Below are 24,467 nucleotides of genomic sequence, written 5' to 3'. Positions count from 1 at the left end.
ACCATTGCTCTGTACCACTGAGCTATACAGGAACACATTTTTAAAAAGTATTGGTTTTATTTTGATCAAAATAAGTCTGAGATCAAACAATAATTGCTGGAACCTCACGGAAGTTGTTATACAGTTTGAATAAATGTGCTGACCTTGATGTCAACCACCGAAAGCGCGGAAGCCAATTTGTTATGAAAATTGAGATACGGCAATGTTCATTATTCAAGCAAAAGTTGTTCTGGATCTTGAACATTACTGTTGCCAATTCTTGTAGCATACAAAATAATGAGCCTTCGTAGTTATGTTTAATAGCCCTGATAGCAATAGGCTCCGGGGCGGATCCGCAACGGATCCAGACCGGAGCTGTCGGCTTCGGAGCAGATCCGTTGCAGATCCGTTCCGGAGCTTATTGCTATCAGGGGGGTTCTAATGTGAAATTCACTGACTAAAAAGCTGAACTCACATGACCTATATCTGGGATGCCCTGAGCCTGTATAATGTAGTGTATAAACCGTGACCCATGACACTTTTTTTTTTTAAATGCGTGACATAAATAAACAGTGCCAATTATCAGCTGTTTAAATTGTAGTCAGCAGAGGCTTGGACCCGAAAATGGTATTTCGTACATCACAAGTTAACAAGCCGATTACATTTTGATAAACGGAAACTAAAATTTAAATCAAGAAACAAAAATCCATGATATTCCATTACTTGGTCAAAAAAATTCCCTGACACGTGGGAACCCTGTAAATACTAAATCACCAGCCTCCATCAGATTGCAGTTATGCAAATCTCCTGTAGCAACATAAACAAATCATGCGTTAAATAATGACAACACATAAAAATAAAAAGAGGAATAGGTTAAGTCATTCACGCATTTATCACATTGAATCTTATATAATGCTGGAGTAGATTCATTTTATAATAAACTCTCTTTCAGTTCCCCATCTCTATATACAGGCAGCCACAAAAAGTATTAAGAGTCTCTCTAATCTCATTTTCTGTATCACATTTGCAGCTCTGTTTTAAGTGCCAGATAATAGTGTGCAAATAAAACAAGTACAGAAACTGCATACTTCACTTAAGTGGGAAACAAAAACAGTAATGGCACATCTTTCGATTAAAAACCAGGCAGCCACACAGCGTATAATAGCTAACACAAAAACACATCATTTAAACATATTTCAGAGCTAAATAAAAAAATTAACACAGTGGTTTGTTCATTTGTTGAATGTAGTATGGAAGAAGTTAACAAATCCTGCCGTTAAAGCGTCGTCAATGTTAATTGCATCAAAATCGGTTTGGAAGTCAGGATGAAATGACTCGAGAAGATGAATCTGTCCGTTTTGTGTCGGCTCCTTTCACACTTTGCTCAGATCCAGCTTGCACAGATAAGGTGAGCGGAAGGAACCCAGGTACAGGTGACCGTTGTGTTCGTGGGCTTCGCTGATGTAAGCGGCCACCATGCCGTGCGGGTCGTGAAAGCTCCGCACGCATGTGCCGGCGTCCTGCAGCTCCACAACCAGACTGTAGCGCGGCACAAACTTCAACAGCGTGGCTTGACTGAAAAGCTGAATATGCAAAAACAATGAAGAAATAAATTAAATGCAACTCTTTTCTATTGTATCCACAAATCCAAAACGATAAAAGCCTATGTGCATTATTAGAAGTAATGCGATTTTATAAAATAGCTTTTGATTAATATGACAACTAGTCACGAGTTTACCAAGAACCAACATAGTGACGTGGAGCTCAGGATTGTTTTGTCATTTACATCTTGGGTGGCATTGAGGGGAGTAAATAATGAGCTATTTTTGGTGAACTAATAAACTGATGATTTGAATTTGTTGTGTTAGATGAAGAAGATGTTTATACCTTTAATATAAGTTTTTTCATCCAGGGTCTCTGAGATAGAAAGTCAAGCATGGAGAAGCCTGGGTTGGGTCGAACAGCAGACATGGCCACCCAATAGCCACCTGAAGAACTGCGTCGGATGTTGTCAGGAAATCCTGGCAGGTTCTCGATGAATGTATCCATTCCCCCTTTGTTGAGACCAGACACATGGACTCTGTAAAGAAACGGCACACAGCAGGTAAGAATCAACATTCAATGCGTGCATGCATAAGTAGGGCTAAACTGATTAATACGCCAATATTTAGCCATTGTGAGATTATTAGCTTTAGCTGGCAACCATGCTAAAAAATCGAAACGCATAAAACCTACCAACAGCCCTGTTAATAGAAAATACACAAATTATTTTCACATAAAACACATTTGGGTACAATTTATTACAATCCCTCAATCTGATTGGATGATAGGCGCTCCAAAAGTGCTGATATAGACAACACACACATATATCTATTAATCCAGTACCTGGCCTGTAGACCCGTTCGCAATTTGGTGTTGGGGGAATTTCTCATTTAAACTGAGTTAGTGGGTCCCTAGACATGAAAAATCACCAAGGTGCTCATCCGCCATAGTGCCACGAATTACGTAATAGTCAAGTCAAATATGGCTGCCGATGAATGGTGATGAAAATCCAACTTCTTTGTTTCTAAATGTATATACACATATAATATCTCCATTTAGACTTATTATTGTATCTGAAATACATTTCTGATAATGTTGTGGCCATATTGGGTGATTTTTGACCTTAAAAGGTCATGGTCAAGGTCTTTTTTTTATTCTGAAGACCTTGACCATAACTTGGCCATTATTAGGAATAAAAACCAGATGCAATAAGTCAAATTCTACTTAATCTGACATTTAACTATCATTGCTAATACTGTTTTTAACATTAACTCTCTCGCCGCCAGCATTTTTTTAAAAAGTTGCCAGCCAGCGCCAGCATTTTTCATGATTTTTACAAAAATTGAATGCCTTCCTGAAACTGTTCCATCCTACCTTCTTTTGTTCTCTTTTTATCACCTCTCAAACATGGGTAGGTTTCTTCAAAAACACAAAATTTTGAGCAAAAAGCTGAGATAATTTGTGTGAACGACTTTTGATAGAGATCAGATTCAGAGCAATCCTTAAAACATACACGGACATGCAGCTGCTTGGCCTAGGGCGATACTTCCGGGTTTTATAAGTTGTGGATAATAGCTGTATTGCGGAAAGCCGGAAAAACTTGTCATTTGGCAGGGAAGCTTTTTCTCTTAATTGACGTGATAACCTCCCTGATATAAAATAAAACAATTGGGTGCAAATAAAATCATGTAGCTATAAAAGTGATACAAATTACATGATACCAAATTAACTAAAATTGCACATATAGTCTGATTTCTCTCAAAGTGTACTGTGGGTGTGCATGCATGTTAGTGGGATGGGTTTTTACAGGATGACTTTCCATGGCAGGATACGGTGCATGAATCTCCAGCAGCATGAAAGCCACATCGGTGATAGTCACACTTGCCTGCACACTTACATACTGTGAGCAGAATTCCTGATAAGGGCTTCAGACATTTTGATGGCAGGAGTTTGCCAAAGTGCTCCTTCCATCCATGTTCCGTTGGCTCTAGTCTTGCTTTAGGTTCCTTGGCTGTTGCAAGCAAGTGGCATTTTGTATGAACCAGAAAAGCCATTCGGATGTGGCATCTGATCCCACTACTTGTGGGAGGGAGAGCATCAATTCCAGTACTTCCACTGGTGCAGATTTCTACTCTGAAGTCATCAAATCTCTTAGCTGTTGTTGTTGACATGGCCCCGGCCCAGACACACACAAAGTACTTCTCAGCCAACGCTGCATCTTGCTCTGTTAAGGTGTCTGCCTCTCCAATGTTGGCTAAGTATTGGACTGGGTCAGATATCATAGCAGCATGTTTAGTCCCCACCTTGCTCATACAGTCATCTTCAGTCAGGATATCTGGTTTAATCACTGTCTTTGACAGTGACGCTCCAAGACACAAGACTGCTTGATGGTGCCTCTCACCAGTGGCATTTTGTCTGTTTCAAAGTGTGGTTGTTGGTGAGATAGTTGAGGATATCAGTGATCATCCCAATCTCATGGAACAAGACCTAAAACTCTGCTACAGCATTTGTATTGTGTGTGGCTCCTACTATATAGTGACGTACAGGACCCTTTGACACTCGCTGAATGGTCTGCTTGACCTTCATGACATGTCCCTCTCACAGCACAGAACCAGCCAGGGCAATCCTGCACAACCCAATGGCCTATAGAGAAGCGCCAATACAGCTCAGGATGTCTGAACTTTAGCACATTGCTATTTTCAAGATACCATGTCTTCTTATTTTCTGTGAACTCTGTCTAGTGTTGTACAAATACACAGTATAAGGGCAGACATGTACAACCCCAAATCAGAAAAAGTTGGGACACTGTAGAAATTGTGAGTAAAAAAGGAATGGAATAATTTACAAATCTCATAAACTTATATTTTATTCACAGTAGAATATAAATAACATATCAAATGTAGAAAGTGAGACATTTTGAAATGTCATGCCAAATATTGGCTCATTTTAGTTTTCATGAGAGCTACACATTCCAAAAAAAGTTGGGACAGGTAGCAATAAGAGGCCGGAAAAGTTAAATGTACATATAAGGAACAGCTGGAGGAGGACCAATGTTTAGGAATAGGAACGTTGTCCCATTCTTGTCTAAAACAGGCTTCTAGTTGCTCAACTGTCTTAGGTCTTCTCTGTCGCATCTTCCTCTTTATGATGCACCAAATCTTTTCTTTGGGTGAAAGATCTGGACTGCAGGCTGGCCGTTTCAGTACCCGGATCCTTCTTCTACACAGCCATGATGTTGTAATTGATGAAGTATGTGTTCTGGCATTGTCATGTTGGAATATGCAAGGTCTTCCCTGAAAGAGACGATGTCTGAATGGGAGCATATGATCCTTGTCCTCTTTAATCTGGATGAAATGATGTCCCAGTTTTCCAAAAAGATCTTCAAATTTTGATTCGTCTGACCACAGAACAGTTTTCCACATTGCCAAAGTCCATTTTAAATGAGCCTTGGCCCAGAGAAAACACCTGTGCTTCTGGATCATGTATAGATATGGCTTCTTGTTTGACCTATAGAGTTTTAGCTGGCAACTGTGAATGGCACGGTGGTTTGTGTTCACCAACAATGTTTTTAGGAAGTATTGCAGAGCCCATGTTATGATTTCCATTACAGTAGCATTCCTCTATGTGATGCAGTGCAGTCTAAGGGCCCGAAGATCACGGGCATCAAGTATGGTTTTCCGGCCTTGATCCTTACGCCCAGAGATTGTTCCAGATTCTCTGAATCTTTGGATGATATTTTGCACCGTAGATGATGATAACTTTAAACTCTTTGCAATTTTTCTCTGAGAAACTCAGAAAACAATTTTTCACCGCAGCATTGGGAGAATTGGTGATTCTCTGCCCATCTTGACTTCTGACAGACACTGCCACTCTGACAGGCTTTTTTATACCCAATCATGTTGCCAATTGACCTAATAAGTTGCAAATTGGTCCTTCAACTGTTCCTAATATGTATATTAAAATTTTCTGGCCTCTTATTGCTACCTGTCCCAACTTTTTTTGGAATGTGTAGCTCTCATGAAATCCAAAATGAGCCAATATTTGGCATGACATTTCAAAATATCTTACTTTCAACATTTGATATGTTATTTATATTCTACTGTGAATAAAATATAAGTTTATGAGATTTGTAAATTATTCCATTCCTTTTTTACTCACAATTTCTACAGTGTCCCATCTTTTTCTGATTTGGGGTAGTAGTTCACATGTACATGTCTTTTGAGATTCTTCAGAATAGGAAAACGACCTTGACCATGCCCTTTCAAGGTCAGAATCACCCAATATGATCATATCATTGGCTGAAATGAATTCTACATACCATAATTAGTCAAATTAGTGGTATTACATGTGTATTAACAATCAGAAACAAAGAAGTTAGATTTTCATCATCATCCGATGGCGGACATATTTGACTTGACTATTATGTAATTCGTGGCACTATGGCGGATGAGCACCTCAGTGATATTTCATGTCTAGGGACCCACTAGCTCAGTTCAAGTGAGAAATTCCCCCAACACCAAATTGCGAACGGGTCTACAGGCCAGGTCCAGGACTATATAAGAATCACGCCTAAATTATAATGCACTTAGAACACACTTAAATGGGATTTGGATAGTGCAGATTAAGGGGCGGTTTTATCCCCTTCTGACATCACAACCATGGTTTACCAAAACTAAGTTACTGGGTTGTTCTTTTACACATTTTCTAGGTTGATAGAATCACTTGGGACCAAATTATAGCACTTAAACATTAAAAAAATGGCAGATTTTCATTATATTTCCCCATGCAAACACTCCCTTCAAATTTTTAATTTGAAAGATTATTAACCACATGATTGATAATTTGTATTAGTACATCACCTTTTTATTCTTGCCATGGTGGTTTCAGCCACCAGAACAGATTCCTCATCAGGAAACAGCTGGATGCCGTTGGGGAAGCGTAGGTTCTCCATCATTACTGTAACTTCTTTGGTCTCTGTATCATACTCCAACACACTAAAATGGCAAAGCTGCTGTATTAAAACACAGTTTCCTTTCAAATGAATCAGTCATTCGGAATTTATGCTCTTTTTTATGCCCCACTTACCGTCCATCTGCTGTGGCTTCCATGATCAGGTACATGAAATCTCTGCGGTGCCATTTGCTGCTGGAGTCTGTGAAGTACACCTTCCTCCCATCCTGCGTGACGTCCAGATCATTTACAAAAGCCAGACGTCGGCCTCCGATCAACGTCCCTGTGCTCACCAGAGATTTTGCCTCACCTAGTGACCAAAAATATGAGGTGGAAAAATAATACAAAAGGTGATCACAATTCAGCAACACGGTCATATACAGTATGCAACTGTAGGTGTAATGTTCATTTCAGATAAATATTTTAAAACTTAATAATTTTAAAGGAAGCCTTCTTTACCCGTGACAGGATTGACTTCAAACAATCCTAAATAAGCATCAGCCACAAACAAGGTGCCATTGGGTCCAACGCGAATTCCCAAGGGACGTCCACAGATGTGCTCATGTTCATGAGAACCTTTGAATTGGGTAGCAAAAGACATAGGGGTTATCCACCACCACTATGTGATATTGATATTTCATATCTGATTAACATCACTTTTTACTATATAAAAAACCCACCCTGTAAGTTTCCTAACTCGTAACTTCCTCATTAGTCCACAAACAGATTTTATTGAAAAAAAGTGCTGCCGAAATGCCTCATAAGTCGAACTCAGAGAGCAATGTATAATTTAAAAATATGTCATTCATGATACCTGCAAGTAAGAACCCTTTAGTTGACAGATAAAAGATGCTCCAAGTGTTAAAGCTAGTCACCATTTAAACATTAAGCACAAACATGTCCTCAGGGACACAATATCCTCTCCTAATCCACTTTTCCATACTTGTGGAATGATCTACTAAACTCTTTTGGGTCCGAATGTTTAAAAAACACACACACATCTTTTAGGTGTCCACTTGACAGGAACATATTGAATTATCCATAGCCACTTTCGGACCACATAGTTCTGGTATTAATTTACAGGAACGAGTCACAGGACCTATTTTCCTGGTTGCATGCACAATGCCAGTCAGGATTTTGAAATACTCAGTAAAGTACCGCACTATTTTTAAGTTTGTGCAGCTTTAAAAAAGTAAAACATATTTAAATGTCAAAATATAAATAAACAAAACAAACTGATGTGCTGTTTAGGATCGTTTGCCACAGATTAATAAACACATTTTTAATCTTTAACTTTAGACATGGATGAGAATTAACATTATTCATTATTAACTAAATAAGCCATTATGATATAAAAGTGATATAGAGGTGTTGTTACAGTAATAAAAACCTGAATATCCCCCTATAACGCTGTGTGGTATATCGGCTGTGTGATTCAGAATCGATATCAGACAAGCATTTTTACTGGCATTTATCGTCCCAAGTGGGATAAGGTGGGCTGCACATTGTCGTTTGGCTGTAGCAGTGAATGACACAAAAACAGTTCAGTCTAACTAATGAAAAGAAATGACAATGATTTTACTATGATATACCATGAGGTATTTTGGTATTGCAATTAAACTTACATTTCCTTAATAAATGAAAATAATAAAAGTTTGTCCATTTAAAAATTTTGTTTATGTTGGTGGGTCCCATTTAATTATGTCGTTAAATAGAATCACATAGTTCTGGTATTTTGAAGTACTCAGTGAAGTAACGTACTTCAGGATTTTGTAGCCCAAGACAGCTTGCCCACTGAAGCTAAGCAGGGCTGAGCCTGGTCAGTACTTGGATGGGAGACCACCTGGGAAAAACCAGGTTGCTGCTGGTAGTGGTGTTAGTGAGACCAGCAGGGGGTGCTCACTAGGGCTGTGTATCGCCAACAATTCCCCGATACGATGCGCATCACGATACAAGACTATTTTGAATTACATTTTTGTTCAGAATTAAGTAACATTATTATTATTATTTTTATTATTATTTGTTTATTGTACATTGAATAAGCAGTGTTGTAACAGTTGTGTTTTTGCCATTCATTTATTAGCTATTAGAAATATTTAAAATCCCAGAGTTAGTACTTAACTTGTGTTTTTTTAAAAGCAGTTTTACAAAGATGGTGCCTTACTCTTGTCTCTCATTATTCTACATCTATGAATATATCTATAAACATGCAGTCAGACTAAATACTATTTAATAGAAATCAGATTATTAATGTGACAGTTATAGTTTGAAGTAGCTCTGTATCTCTTCTCTAGACGTAAACTTTTCACATGCAAATCTTTGTCGTGTTTCTTCTCAAATGCGTTAGTACTGTTTTATAAGAGCATGGCTAATAAAGCCCTTTGCAGTAGTATAGGCTAAGATATCTGCGCTTTCATACTGAACACATTGACTTTAATGCGCGCGAGAGAGAGAGAGCGCGAGTACGCGGCTCACTATGCAGACACGTGCGCCAGCGAGACAGACAGACACGCAAAGTGAAAGTATACCCCGCCACCTTTAACTCTACGTACTCCGCGGGACACATACGTCCTTTCCAAATGGATCACGGATCAACAGAAATTCGTCACGTTACTTTCAAAAGTACATCCGAATCGATACGGAAGGTGCTGTATCGATGCGCGCATCGTCAGGAATCCATGACGATGTATCATCGTATCGATATTTTGAACACAGCACTAGTGCTCACCCTGTGGTCTGTGTGGGTCCTAACACCCCAGTATAGTGATGGGGACACTATACTGTCAAAAAGCACCATCCTTCGGATGAGACGTTAAACCAAGGTCCTGACTCTCTGTGGTCATTAAAAATCCCAGGATGTCCTTCGAAAAGAGTAGGGGTGTGCCCCGGCATCCTGGCCAAACTTGCCCATTGCCCTACTAATCATCCCTCATACTAATCGGCTATATCACTCTATCTCCTCTCCACTAATGGGCTGGTGTGTGGTGAGCGTTCTGGCGCAATATGGCTGCCGTTGCATTATCCAGGTGGATGCTGCACATTGGTGGTGGTTGAGGAGATTCCCCCGTTCATATGTAAAGCGCTTTGAGTACTGAGAAAAGCGCTATATAAATGTAAGGAATTATTATTATTAATTAAATAAAAAGTTTGAAAACCCTTGGTTGCCAAAACTAATTTTCAAAATGCATTTTTGAAAATGACAGCGTTATCGTTTCTAGTTAAATGACAAAAACACAATTTTCTGTAAACGATGGCTTCATGCGCATCACAGGTTCTGCATGAGTACTTGACAGCCATAACAACAATGGGGGCTTGGCTTACAGGATTGTGTTTGTGCTACTAAAGATACTGAGTTTATTAACGCTTCTCCAACAAACTTAACAATATGCTGCCACTTTTTAGTCTGGGGAATAAACCTACCTCATCGTCCATCTAAATGAAATTGGCTTTCGCCATTTTGATTGTTTGTATTCATCGCTCTATAGAAGAATGCATACTTATATAGCACAGCTATGTGTAGTGTTTCTTTACAAACTAACATTGCCAACTCGTGGCCTGGTTTTCAGTCATTTTCACAGATCTGTTGTGTATACGTGTTTATACAACATCGCTGTTGTGTAAACATAGCCCTAGTTTTGGCAACACCAACACCATCCAACCCTCCTGCGAATCTTTATCACAACAGATTTTTATGTTTTAAAGTTGATTTGTATTAACGATTCGTCCTGAACTACACCGATTACCCTTACCTATTTGTGTACAATTTGAGCTTATGAAAGAGTTACAGTTACATATCCTCATCCGTCACAGTTATTGTGTCTATGACAGTGTTTCACAGTCCTTAAGCAATCTGGTATTTCTGGTGCTCTTACCACATGGTGGCTTGCCAAGTGTTGTTAGCACATGAAATTTCTGGCCTTCGATTTTCACAATCTTTCCATCAGCAGTGCCAGTGTACAAAACATCTACAAAACAATGATTTTAAAGAGATTACAATTTTCTTCCACATGGCTTCAAGTATGTAGCCCTGCTTGTAAAAATCCAGCTAAATAGATTTTTTTTTATAAATCCTACATAATGTAAAGAATATTGTGTAAAGATATAACCTTGGTATCTTCAATATTGACTTGGAGTAAGAGCGTGTCAAATTAATTGAAATCGATGACATTAACCTGGATTTCACAGACAGGGTCACATACAATGTGTTTCTATGTCACAACTCATCTTTCATTTATTTTGGCCTGCTGTCTAACACTCACAGTTGACCTTCAATACACTGGGTGAAATGTGAGGCACTGACTGAACTGTTGTGCAAATACTGACCTCCGATGTTAGCAATGGATTCTGGGCCGATAAGTCGATCCTCAAACAGTCGCTCTGCTTGTCTCAGTTTCAGGTTGGGCTCGTAACAGCCGGTCATAAGAGGAGGTTCATTCAGACTAATGAAATAAATGAAAAACAGACATCGGTCAAGTCTCATGTTCAGAAGTGCTGGAAATGACCTACATATCAACATCAATTATTAACTATTGACACGGAATAAAAAGATGAAGAGAAATTAGAAAACATTTGAGAGTTCAGTTAAAGGGACAGCTCAGCAAAAAATGAAAACTTTATTTCATATAATTTCTTGCATGAATCACGAAACGTTTTAGAAAAATGTTCTCTGTGTCCTTTTACAATGAATGTGGACTGATGCTTTTTTGGTTGATAAATGTATGCATATACACTATAAAAGTATCATATTTTATTACAGACTATGTCATAGAGTCCATATGACATGGGAAATAATACAAGTTTTCTATGTGAGCCATATGATACTGCAATGTTTCATAAGCATATTATTCGGACCAATTTTATAAACCATCTGATTCATTGTAAGAATTCACTCATAAGAATGATTCAATTATGAATCACATTTATGTAAACAGAGCTATTACATAATGATGATACCATAATGATTTTAATTTCTGTCTGTAGGTTAAACAAAGCTATGATATGATTTTAAAAGACTTGGGGCAGGTCATAATTTTTACACTTGTGGTCTTGTGCATTTAATTGTGCATACACTAAATAAGTGCTTAAGGTTTGATAGATTTCAGTTAAGTTATCTTTGCGTACATTACAGTCACACCTTCTTGGACTTATCAGTGGCCTTAGTTTTTATACAGAAAAACAACAACAAGTACAGCTGCTGCACCCTGGAGCAGTGATTTTCAAACTTTTTTCGGCATGCGGCCGCCCTTGTGTACAGTGTACAGAGCCATGTCGTCATTAGAACTGTGCAGCCGCTCTGGAGAGAAATGCTTGCGCGGTACTTTAAAACCATAGGTCACAATCACATGCCTTCAGCGCCAGCTTAAGTCGGACAAGATTTCTAACCGACATGGCGCAGTACTTCAAGTCAGCCACTGATTGTCATGCGCAGCATGAAGTCGAACACACCTATTATATTCACTGTCACATGTCAATCATGCAAAATGGATGTGATGATACCGGATGTCCCAATAAGCATAGTGACTGTGCGTCAGATGCCATGTCCCTTTATGTTGAAACTGCCTATCCATTTTCTAAGTTAATTTAATCAGGCAGCAATTGTCATGCCTTTCAGACCCAATGTTGGGTGGGAAATTACCCAGCATTTTTTGTGTACAACACACAAATAGTTTGGACCTTATTATGCTCTATGTAGATGAAAGGCTCCAGTCCTAATTCACTGCAAATGCACAGTTATTTAGTTGGTAGATCAATGATTTTTATTTTGGTTGCACTTGTCTTAAATGTATATTCATATATGAAATGTGACTCAAAAAGACTACACTGGCTCACATGAAAGAGGTTTTCCATTTAAAGGAATATAAAAAAAGTACTCATCTGTGTCTTTGAAACCACTTTAATTTTTGTGCTACTTTTCCTAACTAAAAAATTAAGTAATTTCTTAAGGTTTTTATAATTCTTTTTTTAAAGAAAGCTTGTACCTGTTAAAAAAATGCTTTACATTGATTTCAACATTTCCAGACTGGCCAATAAAAATAACAGGAAGTTCCTTGTGGTATTGTGTAATACAATTGTGTACAGGTATTTACCAATAGCCATTTACTAGAAGTAGGACAGAGACGAACAGAATGTCCATTAATGACAATGAAAATTGCGTAATTGTTATTCCTAGCCAAAAAATACTGAAATTGAAATGTTCATAACATTTCTTGGACCCCCTAGATCTCTTATTCACTGTATCGTGTTTATGTCACCATATTTTATTCTGTATTTAAGTAAATACGGTCTACAGTAGTGATGTGTTTGGTAGTGTGAAGCAATGCTGAAGCTCACCTGAATGCCTCTGGATCAATGGGAGACTCTAACAGGAAAACCACCACGAGCAATGGGAAGAGCAGGAAGGCCACCAGCGTGAGTAATGTCACACGAAACACCTTCCCACTGTACGTGCTGCAATGCATACATAACGTTACCCATATAACACTTTAAAGCCGCATAGTGGGCGTGTTTTACACATAACAATAATACAAGTGCACAAGAGAGATATCAAATATAAATGAAGTGTTTTTAAGAACGCAACTGGGTCTTACCTTGTGTTTTTTGGCTGGGGTTCATGGGTTTCGTCTGTGATAATTTGAGGTCTGTTTAACCTTCTGAAGCGCAGTCCCTCGGGCTCATTCATGCTGTTAATCTGTTTTTCGCTCTTTTCTGCACTCTTTTCTCTTCACAAGTTTGGTCACATGGATTAATAAATAACTACTCCGCAAACTAAAAATGCATCCACTTCATTGCAAGCCCAGCTCAGTTCATGACAGGCGCGCAAGATACCAGCGCGCTGTAGACAGCAGCAGGCAGCGGTGTGTGAAGGCAGGAACGATGTGACGTCTTCAATGTGACCCTACAGTCGTTTTTCAAGTTAAAAGTCTTGAACCGCCGCTAACATGTTTATTTGAGCTAAGTGTTTTATTTGAAAGAAGCGGCTTTCAAGCACATATTTAATAATACCTTTCAGCCTTGCTTGGGAGCCAATAATATATGACTTGGCCGAAGAACTGTTTATAATAAATTAAAACCATTTATTATACTCCACATTAACAGAATAATGTGTTACGAAAATACATTTAAGCAATAATGTTGTAGTTGCTGCATATTTAATTCAATTCCTGTTTTTACGTAAGTACTTACATTTTCCTCATAAAATCAAAACTGACAATTCTTATTATTTTTAAATGGAATATTGCAGTGTTCATTATAAACAATTTATCCATGTAGGTAATTATATTTATTCAAATCATGTGCCCTTATAATCTTTAATCAAAGTCATATTTTGGCGATCGTGCACCAAGCCACACCCACTATTTACATTCCGTTTTATTCATAGACAGTAAAGTAAAAAAAAAAAAAAAAAAAACATTAATAGACAGTAAAAAAATCGGTTTGGGTTTACTCAAAAATACGTCACAACACTGAAGTAAAATCGATCGCGGATTCCTGTTTACGGGGATTTTAAAGTGTCTGCCTTCATACTGCTGGTTAACGCTAGCGCAAGCTCTTCTGCTGTCCAGGAAGCTGTACGTTAACGCTTTAATGGCAATTATTACTGAAAACACTCGTAATAGAGTTTGGATTGCCCTGAAAAGGCTTGATCTCAATGGTTAGTCTACTCTTTTTCTGTAAAACTTGTTTAAATTGCATTTAGTTAGAGAGTGGCAGTGCAGCATCCAGGTTGCCATGGCAACATGAGTAGGTTTGCAATCAAAGACATTGTCTGCTTTTCCATTCATCTTTTTATTTATGTAAAACATTTCTTATATTACAACCTAAATTACTGAAGACAACAATAACTTGTTTTAGGTCCCAATGTTTAAAACATATTAAGATGGAAATTGAGCAACAGGTGTAACTGACAACATGATCTGGTTATAGCAAATACAAAATGTAAAATATTGTTGCGGCTGCTTATTGCTTTTGTGCTTACTTATGTATTTGAATGAAAAGATATTTCATACAAACAGACATTTTAGGCAAATTTGTTTATTTTTCAGATGGCAGGATCATTGCTTTACGAGAGGTTCATATTCCAAGTGGGGCAAATGTAGCCACTGTAACACAAGTATGTTTTTGTTTATTTGTTGGTTTGGCTATTGAGATGTATGTATTATTAAATAATTGCTTTCTCTCTCCTGATAGATATTAGCTCATTGTTTCAGACTTCACACATCTCAGACAACATTTAAGGTATCTTTGCATAAGTTATATATACGCAGTTATATATAGATATAGAGATTGTGAATTAACACAGTATAATTTCACAATACTTTTTCAGATCCGAAACAATCAAGGATATTTAATCCCATTAAACTGCAGCATGCCACCAAACAGCAAACAAATGTAAGTTTATATATAGTGTCCCGTCATATGGTTTAGGTATACACTCACCTAAAGGATTATTAGGAACACTATACTAATACCGTGTTTGACCCCCTTTCGCCTTCAGAACTGACTTAATTCTAAGTGGCATAGAAATGTTTGCCCAGATTAATAGGATAGCATCTTGCAGTTGATGGAGATTTGTGGGATGCACATCCAGGGCACGAAGCTCCCGTTCCACCACATCCCCACATTTAAACAATGCCCAATTGGCACTAAGGGGCCTAAAGTGTGCCGAGAAAACATCCGCCACACCATTACACCATTACACCACCACCACCAGCCGGCACAGTGGTAACAAGGTATGATGGATCCATGTTCTCATTCTGTTTACGCCAAATTCTGACTCTACCATCTGAAAGTCTCAACAGAAATTGAGACTCATCAGACCAGGCAACATTTTTCCAGTCTTCAACTGTCCAATTTTGGTGAGCTCTTGCAAATTGTAGCCTCTTTTTCCTATTTGTAGTGGAGATGAGTGGTACCCGGTGGGGTCTTCTGCTGTTGTAGCCCATCCGCCTCAAGGTTGTGCGCGTTGTGGCTTCACAAATGCTTTGCTGCATACCTCGGTTGTAACGAGTGGTTATTTCAGTCAAAGTTGCTCTTCTATCAGCTTGAATCAGTCGGCCCATTCTCATCTGACCTCTAGCATCAACAAGTTATTTTCACCCACAGGACTGCCGCACCCTTGATGTTTTTCCCTTTTCACATCATTCTTTGTAAACCCTAGAAATGGTTGTGCATGAAAATCCCAGTAACTGAGCAGATTGTGAAATACTCAGACTGGCCGACTGGCACCAACAACCATGCCATGCTCAAAAATGCTTAAATCACCTTTCTTTCCCATTCTGACATTCAGTTTGGAGTTCAGGAGATTGTCTAGACCAGGACCACACCCCTAAATGCATTGAAGCAACTGGCATGTGATGGGTTGATTAGATAATTGCATTAATGAGAAATTGAACAGGTGTTCCTAATAATCCTTTAGGTGAGTGTATGACTCTGTCTAATCAGAATTTGATCAAAAGTCATTTTATTGCATTTGTTATATTTCTTTGTCATTGTTTTACGTTTTAGCAAATGAAATTAATTTTTTTTTAAATGGCACGATAATTTTAACATTTCAGTTTTCATTCTGTTTAGGCCATATGTCCTTGAAGTGGCCAGAAACTACCAGCATGGTATGTCAACTCATGTCACAATTCAGTTATTTGTGTTTCTTTTTTTAAACAGCATTAACACATTATCAAAAGATTGACATTGAATCTTCTTATGATTACAGTTAATCCAAGACCTAGAAGTAATCCTTTGACTGTGATTAATAAAACCCTGAAGTCAAGACTACAGAGCATCGCGAAAAGAGTGAGATTATTTACACAAATTACGACTTTAAATTTAAATCAAGTTAATAAAGACCAATGAACAGTGTTATATGTTTGCTTTTGTTTTAGATTGAAAGATTAGAAAACCTGTTGCCTCAAGTCAAACTAAAACATCATGAAAAGATGACAAAGGTGAACTATCAACACACATTTATGCATTCAGAACTGTATATGCTCCCAAGTTTGTCTCATTAATATGAGAACACTTTAATATAAATTGCCTACACTAAAATCCTTGAATACATGCTTGGTGCACAGAAATAATAGAAGAACAATCTTTCTCTTATTGCAGGATATTGAGTTACTTAACCAAAAGTTGGTATTTCTTCACAAACGAATGCAGGTATTTTTTTATATAATACAGTGAGGAATAATGATTACTGCAAAACAGAAAGGCTATCATATATATGGATTATAAACAAAAACATAGCAATCTATGGTGTCAGAATTTGTTTTAATAATTATCAAACTATAAATAATAGACAATAACAGACAATGTTTGTTTTATTTCAGATGGCTGAGTCTTATTGCTGGGAAGGGATGCTTAAAAGAGCTCCATTGTGGTGAATGACTTTTCTATTGAATGTCTGAGAGCTAAAAATAAACTAAATAAAAAATAATCTTTCTGAAGTTTTGTAAAAACCATGAATTTCCATCTATTTATGTATATTAAAAACATTCAGTAGTTTATAAAGTAAAAACAACAACAACAAAAGCTTCTGTACATTATTTTAGGTGCTGTCACTAGAATGTGTTCATGATTTATTTAAGTTTAAATAAAACCTGTGCCACACATGACACACATTTTGGGTGGTAAATGTTGCTTCACAAGAACAAACACAATGTATATTTGTCTCCACTTGTTTATTGATACAGAAAAAAAGCTGTAATGCAATGACTTTTTGTTTCCCTGTATAAGCCACAAAGATGTTCTGGAAAGTACCAAAATATATATTCCAAAATACATCGTATATAAACCTTATGTATTAATGGATGCTTCAAGACTGAAGACAATGGAAAACAGAAACTCTCCCTTTTTAGCATTGAGGACATTGACTTGATAACTACGATTTACTCAGTTACTGAAATGATTTAGTTTAAGGCGTTGATCTCAGTTCAGAAGATCCAAAAAAAGAGGCTTGACATAGCGGTTTAACATCAATTCAAAAACAATTGCTACTCAGAAACATAAAGCAATGGGAGAAAGGAATGTCATTTTCATCTTGAAGAGCATTTCTACAGGATTCATTTCTCTCCTTATTTGGGTATATCCAATGACTTTATCAGGGAATAAACAGACCAGCATCTCATTACGTTATTTTTAAAAAAATGTATTTGATCAAGTACATACGGGTGTCTGGAGAATAGGTCACAAATACTCACAATTGATCCACGATTTAAAAGAAAAAAAAAGAAAAAAAGGACAGTTAATGGGAAAAGCACTATGTACATAAACAAGGGTATGATGGCCTAAGTACACCACGAGCACAGAGACTCAATAATGTGACATTACCTTTGCTACCATACAATTGTGATCAATCCATTATAAGTAGACACTGCTGACGGGCCGCTAAACAAAAACAGAACAAAAAACAACAAAGAACAAAATGGCTGGTTAACAGTTCTTTGAATTGTTTTAAACTAAAACGCTCTTTATCAGGGAGCTATACTTAAAAATTTCCCTTGTGGTCTTGATTCAAATGGGAAAGAGTCCTTGAAGATCAGAACATTACATGAAAGCAGTTTTATTCAGTTTTGGTTTTTTTGCTGTCGCTGCCGTTTTCCTCTGCGGCACCGGTTTCATCTTGTTTCCTCTTCTTGCTGATCTCGGCCACGTTGCTGTCCAGATATGGAGAGAAGGTGATGATCATACAGGTCATGTTGTCGCATCCTGTGCCGTCCCCTGATGTGTCTGGTGCCAAGCAGTGGTCCAGGAGCTATGAAAAACAAACAAACAAACAATAAGGCCCTGTTAACAACTGGCTTGCACTGGACGATCGGATCACAAGTGGACGATGCTAAATACCGGTGTAAAATGTATTTTTGGACCACATTCAGAAGTACTTTCCATGGCTTCAAAAACATAATTTTAGTGTGCATCAACATAAACCGGTAATTTTATCAGCTTGTGCCCATAGACCCCAAGTCCCACAAATGGGCCATACAGGAAGTTTACAGATACTACACAAATAATGCTACGTAAGAGAAGGAATCAGTGCTTACCTCTTCAACAATGGCAGACAAGGGCTTGTTTTTACCAGCGTCTGTTTTGAGTCTCTCATTTACAAAGTCCACTACCTCCTGACTACTCATTACATTCCTTAAAACACATAAGAAGGTCAGCTATTCATTACCGAAGTAATCATTTTTTGTACTTTCTAGTTTAACACTTAAGTTTTTTCCTTTAAGAGATCTATCAGCATTTCTAAATGATGACAAAGCAACAAGTTGGAAACAAATAGTTTGAATGAATTACACCTCATTATAACACATTAAGGTTATTAAATATACCTCAAAGACTTTTAAAAATTAATCACAATTTGTTAAATATATGTATTTTTGTCTTACCAGATGCCATCACATGCAATAACCATGAAGTCGTGGTCTTCATTTAGTGTAAGAACTTTGATATCAGGGAGAGCAGAGATCATCTGTTCCTCGGGAGGAAGAGCCTTGTTTCTTTTATAAAAGTGATCGCCTGTAATAAAAATAAGTCAAGTTAGAAAATTCGGGTAGTGAAACACAATAGACACACAAAGCGGATGAAAACACATCTTAATACCAAGTGTTAAACAGCCCCAAAGGCAACAGCAATGAGTATAGTTACCAATAGCTCTGGAGAGGTTAAGTCCTCCATTGACGCGGCCGTCCATCGTCACCTTCCCCCCGGCATTCTTTATTCTGGCCAGCTCCAGTTCATCCTCCGGTTTGTGGTCGTATGACATATCCACTGCCTTTCCTTTTTCAGACACGACGCACCTGGAATCTCCAGCATTGGCGACTATGAGCTGCTTTCCGCGAATGAGAGCAACTACAGCCGTAGTGCCGCTGTCTGAACCAGGCTGTGAATTACAGAAACCGGGGATGCAAACGGGTAAGGAAGATGAAAACATTGCATGGATAAAGAAAACATGTCACAACTGGTGGTATTGTCCAGGACATGCCATGCAAAGTATTTTTTTCCCCAAAGATATTTGCTTTTTATGCTCACTTAAGTATATTTTAAGGGTGTGACCACAGTATTGTCTATTGGCATAACCCTAGTCTAAGCCTCCATTCCCTTCAAAAGAGATTAGATTCTCAACAGCCATTTATGAGCCCTATTTATTCCTATCTAACAAATTTTTAGAAAGTCGTGGGGTACACTATATTATCTAAGGTTATGGCATCCCGAATACACTAGAAAAAAGGCGCATACATAACATTTACCCACTTTCTTACCTCTTCTTTTCCATCCATGCCGGGCAAACACATTTCCTCCTCTTCATCTGTGTCCTCTTCCTCACCATCTTCTGTGTCGTCATCATCTTCATTCTCACTGCTGTTTTCGCCATCCTCCTCACTGCAGTCCTATTGGCCGTGACAAAGCAATGACATCAGACATGAAGTTATATGTACAAAAAGCTTTTACAGTTAGTTTGTCTAGTTTTAAATAAGTGTGCACCTTCGGTTTCTATTAAACAACTTTTACGCTATTCTTTAGTTAACTAAATGTTTTTAATCCAAAGTGACTTCTACGTGTAATACGTCAAGGTCAAAGCAGGCGAAAGTGGAAGTCTAAATCCTGCAATAAAATTATTTATATTAGGATTAAGCTAAACCTTTCCCCTCACCTCTTCATCACTTCTCTCCTCTTCTTCCTCTTCTCCCTCCTCAGACTCCTCACTGTCTTCAAAAAACTTAGACTTGGCACTTCCCGGAGCAGGAGCTGCAGAAGAGGAGCAGGATGGACCGGCATCTCCGGTCGACCCAGGCTTCTCAGCGGAGCCCCCGGAGGAGGAGCCACCGCTGCCATTGGAGGCTGCAGCTCTTCTGCAGGCCCTCGTCTTTGAGGCTTCAGGTGCGTCCGCATTCACATCTGCTTTCTCCTTCCCATGGCTGTCAGCTTCAGAAGCCCCACATTCCTTCTCACCGTTGATTTCCTTCTCCGCACAAGTTTTCTCCCCTTCCTCACACTCTTTAGAGGAATCCTGACATGGCTTTTTGCAGTTTTTATTCAGGTTCTGCCCATAGCGAATAAGCAGCTCTTCGATTGTCATGGTGGCTTCTTCATGCAGTAGAGCTGCCTCTTCATTATCAACTGAAAAATAAAAAAAGATCTTTTGCATTTACTGACCTTAATGTGCTAGAGGTCTCTATGGAGGACCCGACCCAGGACCCATTCGGGGTTTATATTTTAAACCGTCCCAATTTAGTTAATCCAGGTCTGAGTAATATTACGTGTAATATCAAGGTCGGGTCGGTTCTGGGTAGCACATCCACAAGTCTCTTTGGGTTCAGGTACAAGCTTGTGGACCATAAAGACTTCTACTTCATGCTAAAGGAAGACTTTATAAGGAACAGTTTTTTTGTGCTCCACGAAAACAATAAATGCAATTTGATTGAACTATTCCTTTAAATGTAGGCTAACATGACATGAAGAGCGTTATACTTAAACTGGTCATGCATATTGATAATCCAAGTGACGTTATACTAACCATCATCTTCATCCGCTACTTTTTCAGTTTCTTCTTGAGGACGACCAGCTATCTGAATAAGCTCTTTGATCACTTCCTCTGTAGTGATTCGGCTGTCTATAGCCAGGAATGCATCTTCCAGAGCCTGGAAATATACGGCATAACACAAACGATGGGCCAGTGATTACATGTTAAACATGAGTGATGTTTGAGCAGCCTAATGTTTACATTGTGTGTACTGGCAGCAAGAAAGTTATCAAGAACTGTCAGGTTAAGTTTACCTTCTGCAGCTTTCCATCTTTATAAGTTTTCTGTTCTTTAATAACTTCAGGCAAATACTTGGAACAATATAAAGCAACCTCTTCACCTGGTGAAACAAAGCAACACATTAGCTTTGATGTCAACGAAAAACTTATTTGCAAAATGATGGGGTTTTATTAACCGATGTTATGCACATTTTAAGTCATACCAAAAACACAGTGAAAGATTTAGGTACGTTTTCATACATCAGTGCATCCGTGCTAGCCATTATTTTTAAAGAAGATGCAGGCGAGTTATCCAACCATTGGCAATGCCCCTTATAGTTGGAAGCGTTCATGTATGAGGTGTTTCTAGGAGGTTATAGTATGCAATTTTGCATCTGTTAAAATGATCATGTGACTTTAACATACATCAGGTGACCCAAAAATGTGAAAAATTGCAGTTTTGTGATGTGTTCCCTTTTTGAATTGGCTGAAAAACCACCTCATGCGATTGTGAAAACTTATTGTGAAAGTTACCTACTTAAACTAAACGTTACCAAAAACTGAAAAAAGTTTAACATTTTGACTATGACCACATTTTTTTCTTACCGCTGTGCCTGAAAGACTTTTATATGTAAATACAAATAAAGATATGAAAACTGTGCATTGCTGCGCTTTAACTCCCAGTAGGGATGCACCGATCAGATATCTGGATTGGGGCGATCCGGGCCCTTTTTGCTGGATCGGATATCGGAATAATAGGACCGATCCAATTTCCGATACTATGCGTTACCCGTAGTGGTTACTAACAAGTGATTAATAGGACAAAGTATTATAAAAGCAAGCACCATAAACGTTTTTATGCCCTATATTCAAAGTCTTTTTAATACACTCTATAACTTCATGTGAAGTAACAAATGCACATTTAAAGATATTTAAGTTCTCAGAAACTCTAACTTACTCGCACTGGTGAAGCGGACGGATGAAACGCGTCATTCACAAACGCACACGCATGATAACTGTAGGCTATTTTAAAGATCTGATTTTATAAAATCTCAGTAAGCCTTTGGATGGATGCAATTCACTATGTGATGAACACAGGGCGAATTTATTCGCTTTGTTATGAACTTTCCATTGCGATCGAGCGTGGATTCCCATGGAGAATGCTTCAAGAACATCAATTCTGCGCCCGGGATGTGCATAAAAGTTCTGGTCAAGTGCATAATTCCCAAAATACCCATCTGGACACTAAAGCTTTTTTACTGTGACAGTTTTGCGCAATTAAGGAACATATATTTAACATATTTATTTGATCAAATGTGCCTATTATATGTTCTCCTAAACACTGCCATTTGATTAATAATTAATTAATGTTCTTCTAACTTGTAAATCATTTTAAACTATTGGTTTTTAAATGTAAAATTATACTAGATGTAGCAGAAAGCACTCTACACATTTAACAATTTTAAAATTATTTGAACAATGGTATCAGATCGGTATCGACAGATATACAAAGCCAGGCATCGGGATCGATATATGAACTGAAAAAGTCAAAATAATCTTTTTTAGCCATCTTAACAGTTAATAAAACACAATGAAATGATTAGACATCAGAGATAAGTTGCTTATAATTTTGTTTTCAATGCATAAATATGGCAAGTCATGCGCCTAACGGGATCGTTAACCCAAAAATGAAAATTCTGTAACCATTTTCCTCACCCTCATGTTATATCAGTTTCTTTATTCTGTTGATCACAAAAGACAATATTTTGATAAATGATGGTTTGCGGATAGTTGATGAAACCCATCGACTTCCATAGAAGAAAAAACAAATACTATGAAAGTCAATGGGTACTGTCAACTGTGTGCTTACAATCAATTGTCAAGATCTTCTTTTGTATTCACGAGAATGAAGAAACTCATGCAGGCTTATAACAACACAAGGGTGAGTAAATGACAATATTTTCATTTTGGGGTGAACTAACACTTTAAATGTTTTTTAATAGTCTGGCATCAGAAAAGTAAGATTTTGAAGTTTCTTTTCAATATGTGGTCTTTTTTTGAAACTTCAGGTTGAATCAAGAATTTTTTTAATATATATGTTGTGTACTTTAGTCTTTTGAACTTACCCCCATGACCATCATAGACAGCAAACAAAGCAGTTTCATCATCCAGCTCGGGGATGCAGTTGTGGGCGTCCTGGAAACAAAAAGTATGGCGTTACTGAACTCCCACAATTAATTCAAAGCACGTGAACATCATAGCACATAATGGTTACTTAAAAAGATCAAACAATCACTTTTATGTAAGTGCGTCTGATAAAGGCCACGCTCACATTATAACCCACTCAAATATAAGCAAGCAATTTATAAATAATTAAAAAATTGAAAGTGCGTATTTTACCTCCATAGAGACTCGCCAGCCCTGCATGGCCGCGAACCCATAGCTCATGTTCTCATTCCCGCCGTTGCCTGCACTCTTCTCCGTATTGGGCTGAGATAAGTATGCCCCCATGATACAATGCCAATAAGGATTGGTGATGGATTAACAAACAATATGACCAAAACCCGACTTGTCGACTGCAAAAAAACAAGTAGTATTTCTGTGTTAAGCAGGTAGTCGTCACATCTCAGTGTGCAGTGACCGTTAGATGAAAGTAAACCGGTATGTTAGCCGGTACTTTAGCTGTTAGCTGACGGACTGCTAACACTGCAGATGATGCTGGAGTTTCTGAATAAACAATCACAGATAAATGAAGAGTCCGGGTGAGGCTTTTCACGAACTCACATTAAATATAGAGGGGAATAAAACTTAATGCGATCTGGATCTCTTTTAAAACACAGAAAAGCCCTCAACACGTGTGACACAACATAATCAACAGTGCATCTGAAAGCCCATTTCATAGAAGACTTCAGCACACCGGAAGAGGAAGTCTGCTCGTTCGTAACAGCTCTGCGCACGCGCCTGATTCAAATTAACTGAAAATAAAATAAAATAATTTATAAATCAGGCAAACTTTGCTATCGACTGGGATTATTTTAAGTGAAATTATTAACATAGTTCTGATATGTTTTAATAAAATAAAATTATATATTGTCTCTTTGTTGCCGTCAATGCTGAATCCCACATGAAAAAAAACATGTATTTACTGTAGTATATTCCTGGATGCTAACGTGTTAAACTTTATCATAATAAATATTAAAATATACTCCGGTATCTACTAGAGTTTTTCAATTCACCGTACTATTTACAAAGTGTCGTGTGACATT

General features: G+C 37.9%; 3 protein-coding genes across 3 annotated transcripts; 1 reads left to right on the top strand and 2 right to left on the bottom strand.

The window, feature by feature from the left end:
- Positions 1-852: 852 nt before the first annotated feature.
- On the bottom strand, positions 853-13,343 carry apmap (adipocyte plasma membrane associated protein). Its single transcript, XM_065250826.2, has 9 exons — positions 13,059-13,343; positions 12,802-12,918; positions 10,795-10,910; positions 10,344-10,436; positions 6,931-7,047; positions 6,607-6,781; positions 6,381-6,515; positions 1,867-2,059; positions 853-1,562 (listed from the first exon to the last, which is right to left on the bottom strand). Exons 1-9 carry the CDS (start codon positions 13,148-13,150, stop codon positions 1,353-1,355), a joined length of 1,248 nt encoding a protein of 415 aa, XP_065106898.1. The 5' UTR covers positions 13,151-13,343; the 3' UTR covers positions 853-1,352.
- A 572-nt stretch (positions 13,344-13,915) lies between these two features.
- Positions 13,916-17,064, top strand: LOC135732622 (uncharacterized). Its single transcript, XM_065250849.2, has 9 exons — positions 13,916-14,122; positions 14,514-14,581; positions 14,659-14,706; positions 14,795-14,859; positions 16,042-16,079; positions 16,181-16,260; positions 16,350-16,412; positions 16,573-16,623; positions 16,794-17,064. Exons 1-9 carry the CDS (start codon positions 14,056-14,058, stop codon positions 16,845-16,847), a joined length of 534 nt encoding a protein of 177 aa, XP_065106921.1. The 5' UTR covers positions 13,916-14,055; the 3' UTR covers positions 16,848-17,064.
- Positions 17,065-17,125: 61 nt separating this feature from the next.
- Positions 17,126-24,124, bottom strand: ppm1g (protein phosphatase, Mg2+/Mn2+ dependent, 1G). The gene is made up of 10 exons (XM_065250838.2): positions 23,602-24,124; positions 23,328-23,397; positions 21,238-21,323; positions 20,978-21,101; positions 20,114-20,580; positions 19,722-19,850; positions 19,108-19,342; positions 18,849-18,978; positions 18,504-18,600; positions 17,126-18,217 (listed from the first exon to the last, which is right to left on the bottom strand). Exons 1-10 carry the CDS (start codon positions 23,710-23,712, stop codon positions 18,026-18,028), a joined length of 1,641 nt encoding a protein of 546 aa, XP_065106910.1. The 5' UTR covers positions 23,713-24,124; the 3' UTR covers positions 17,126-18,025.
- Positions 24,125-24,467: the final 343 nt, after the last annotated feature.

Source organism: Paramisgurnus dabryanus, chromosome 20 (genome assembly GCF_030506205.2).
Source record: "Paramisgurnus dabryanus chromosome 20, PD_genome_1.1, whole genome shotgun sequence".
NCBI lineage: Eukaryota > Metazoa > Chordata > Actinopteri > Cypriniformes > Cobitidae > Paramisgurnus > Paramisgurnus dabryanus.
The sequence above is the reverse complement of the archived record's forward strand: the minus strand, read 5'-3'. Positions and strand labels throughout refer to the sequence as shown.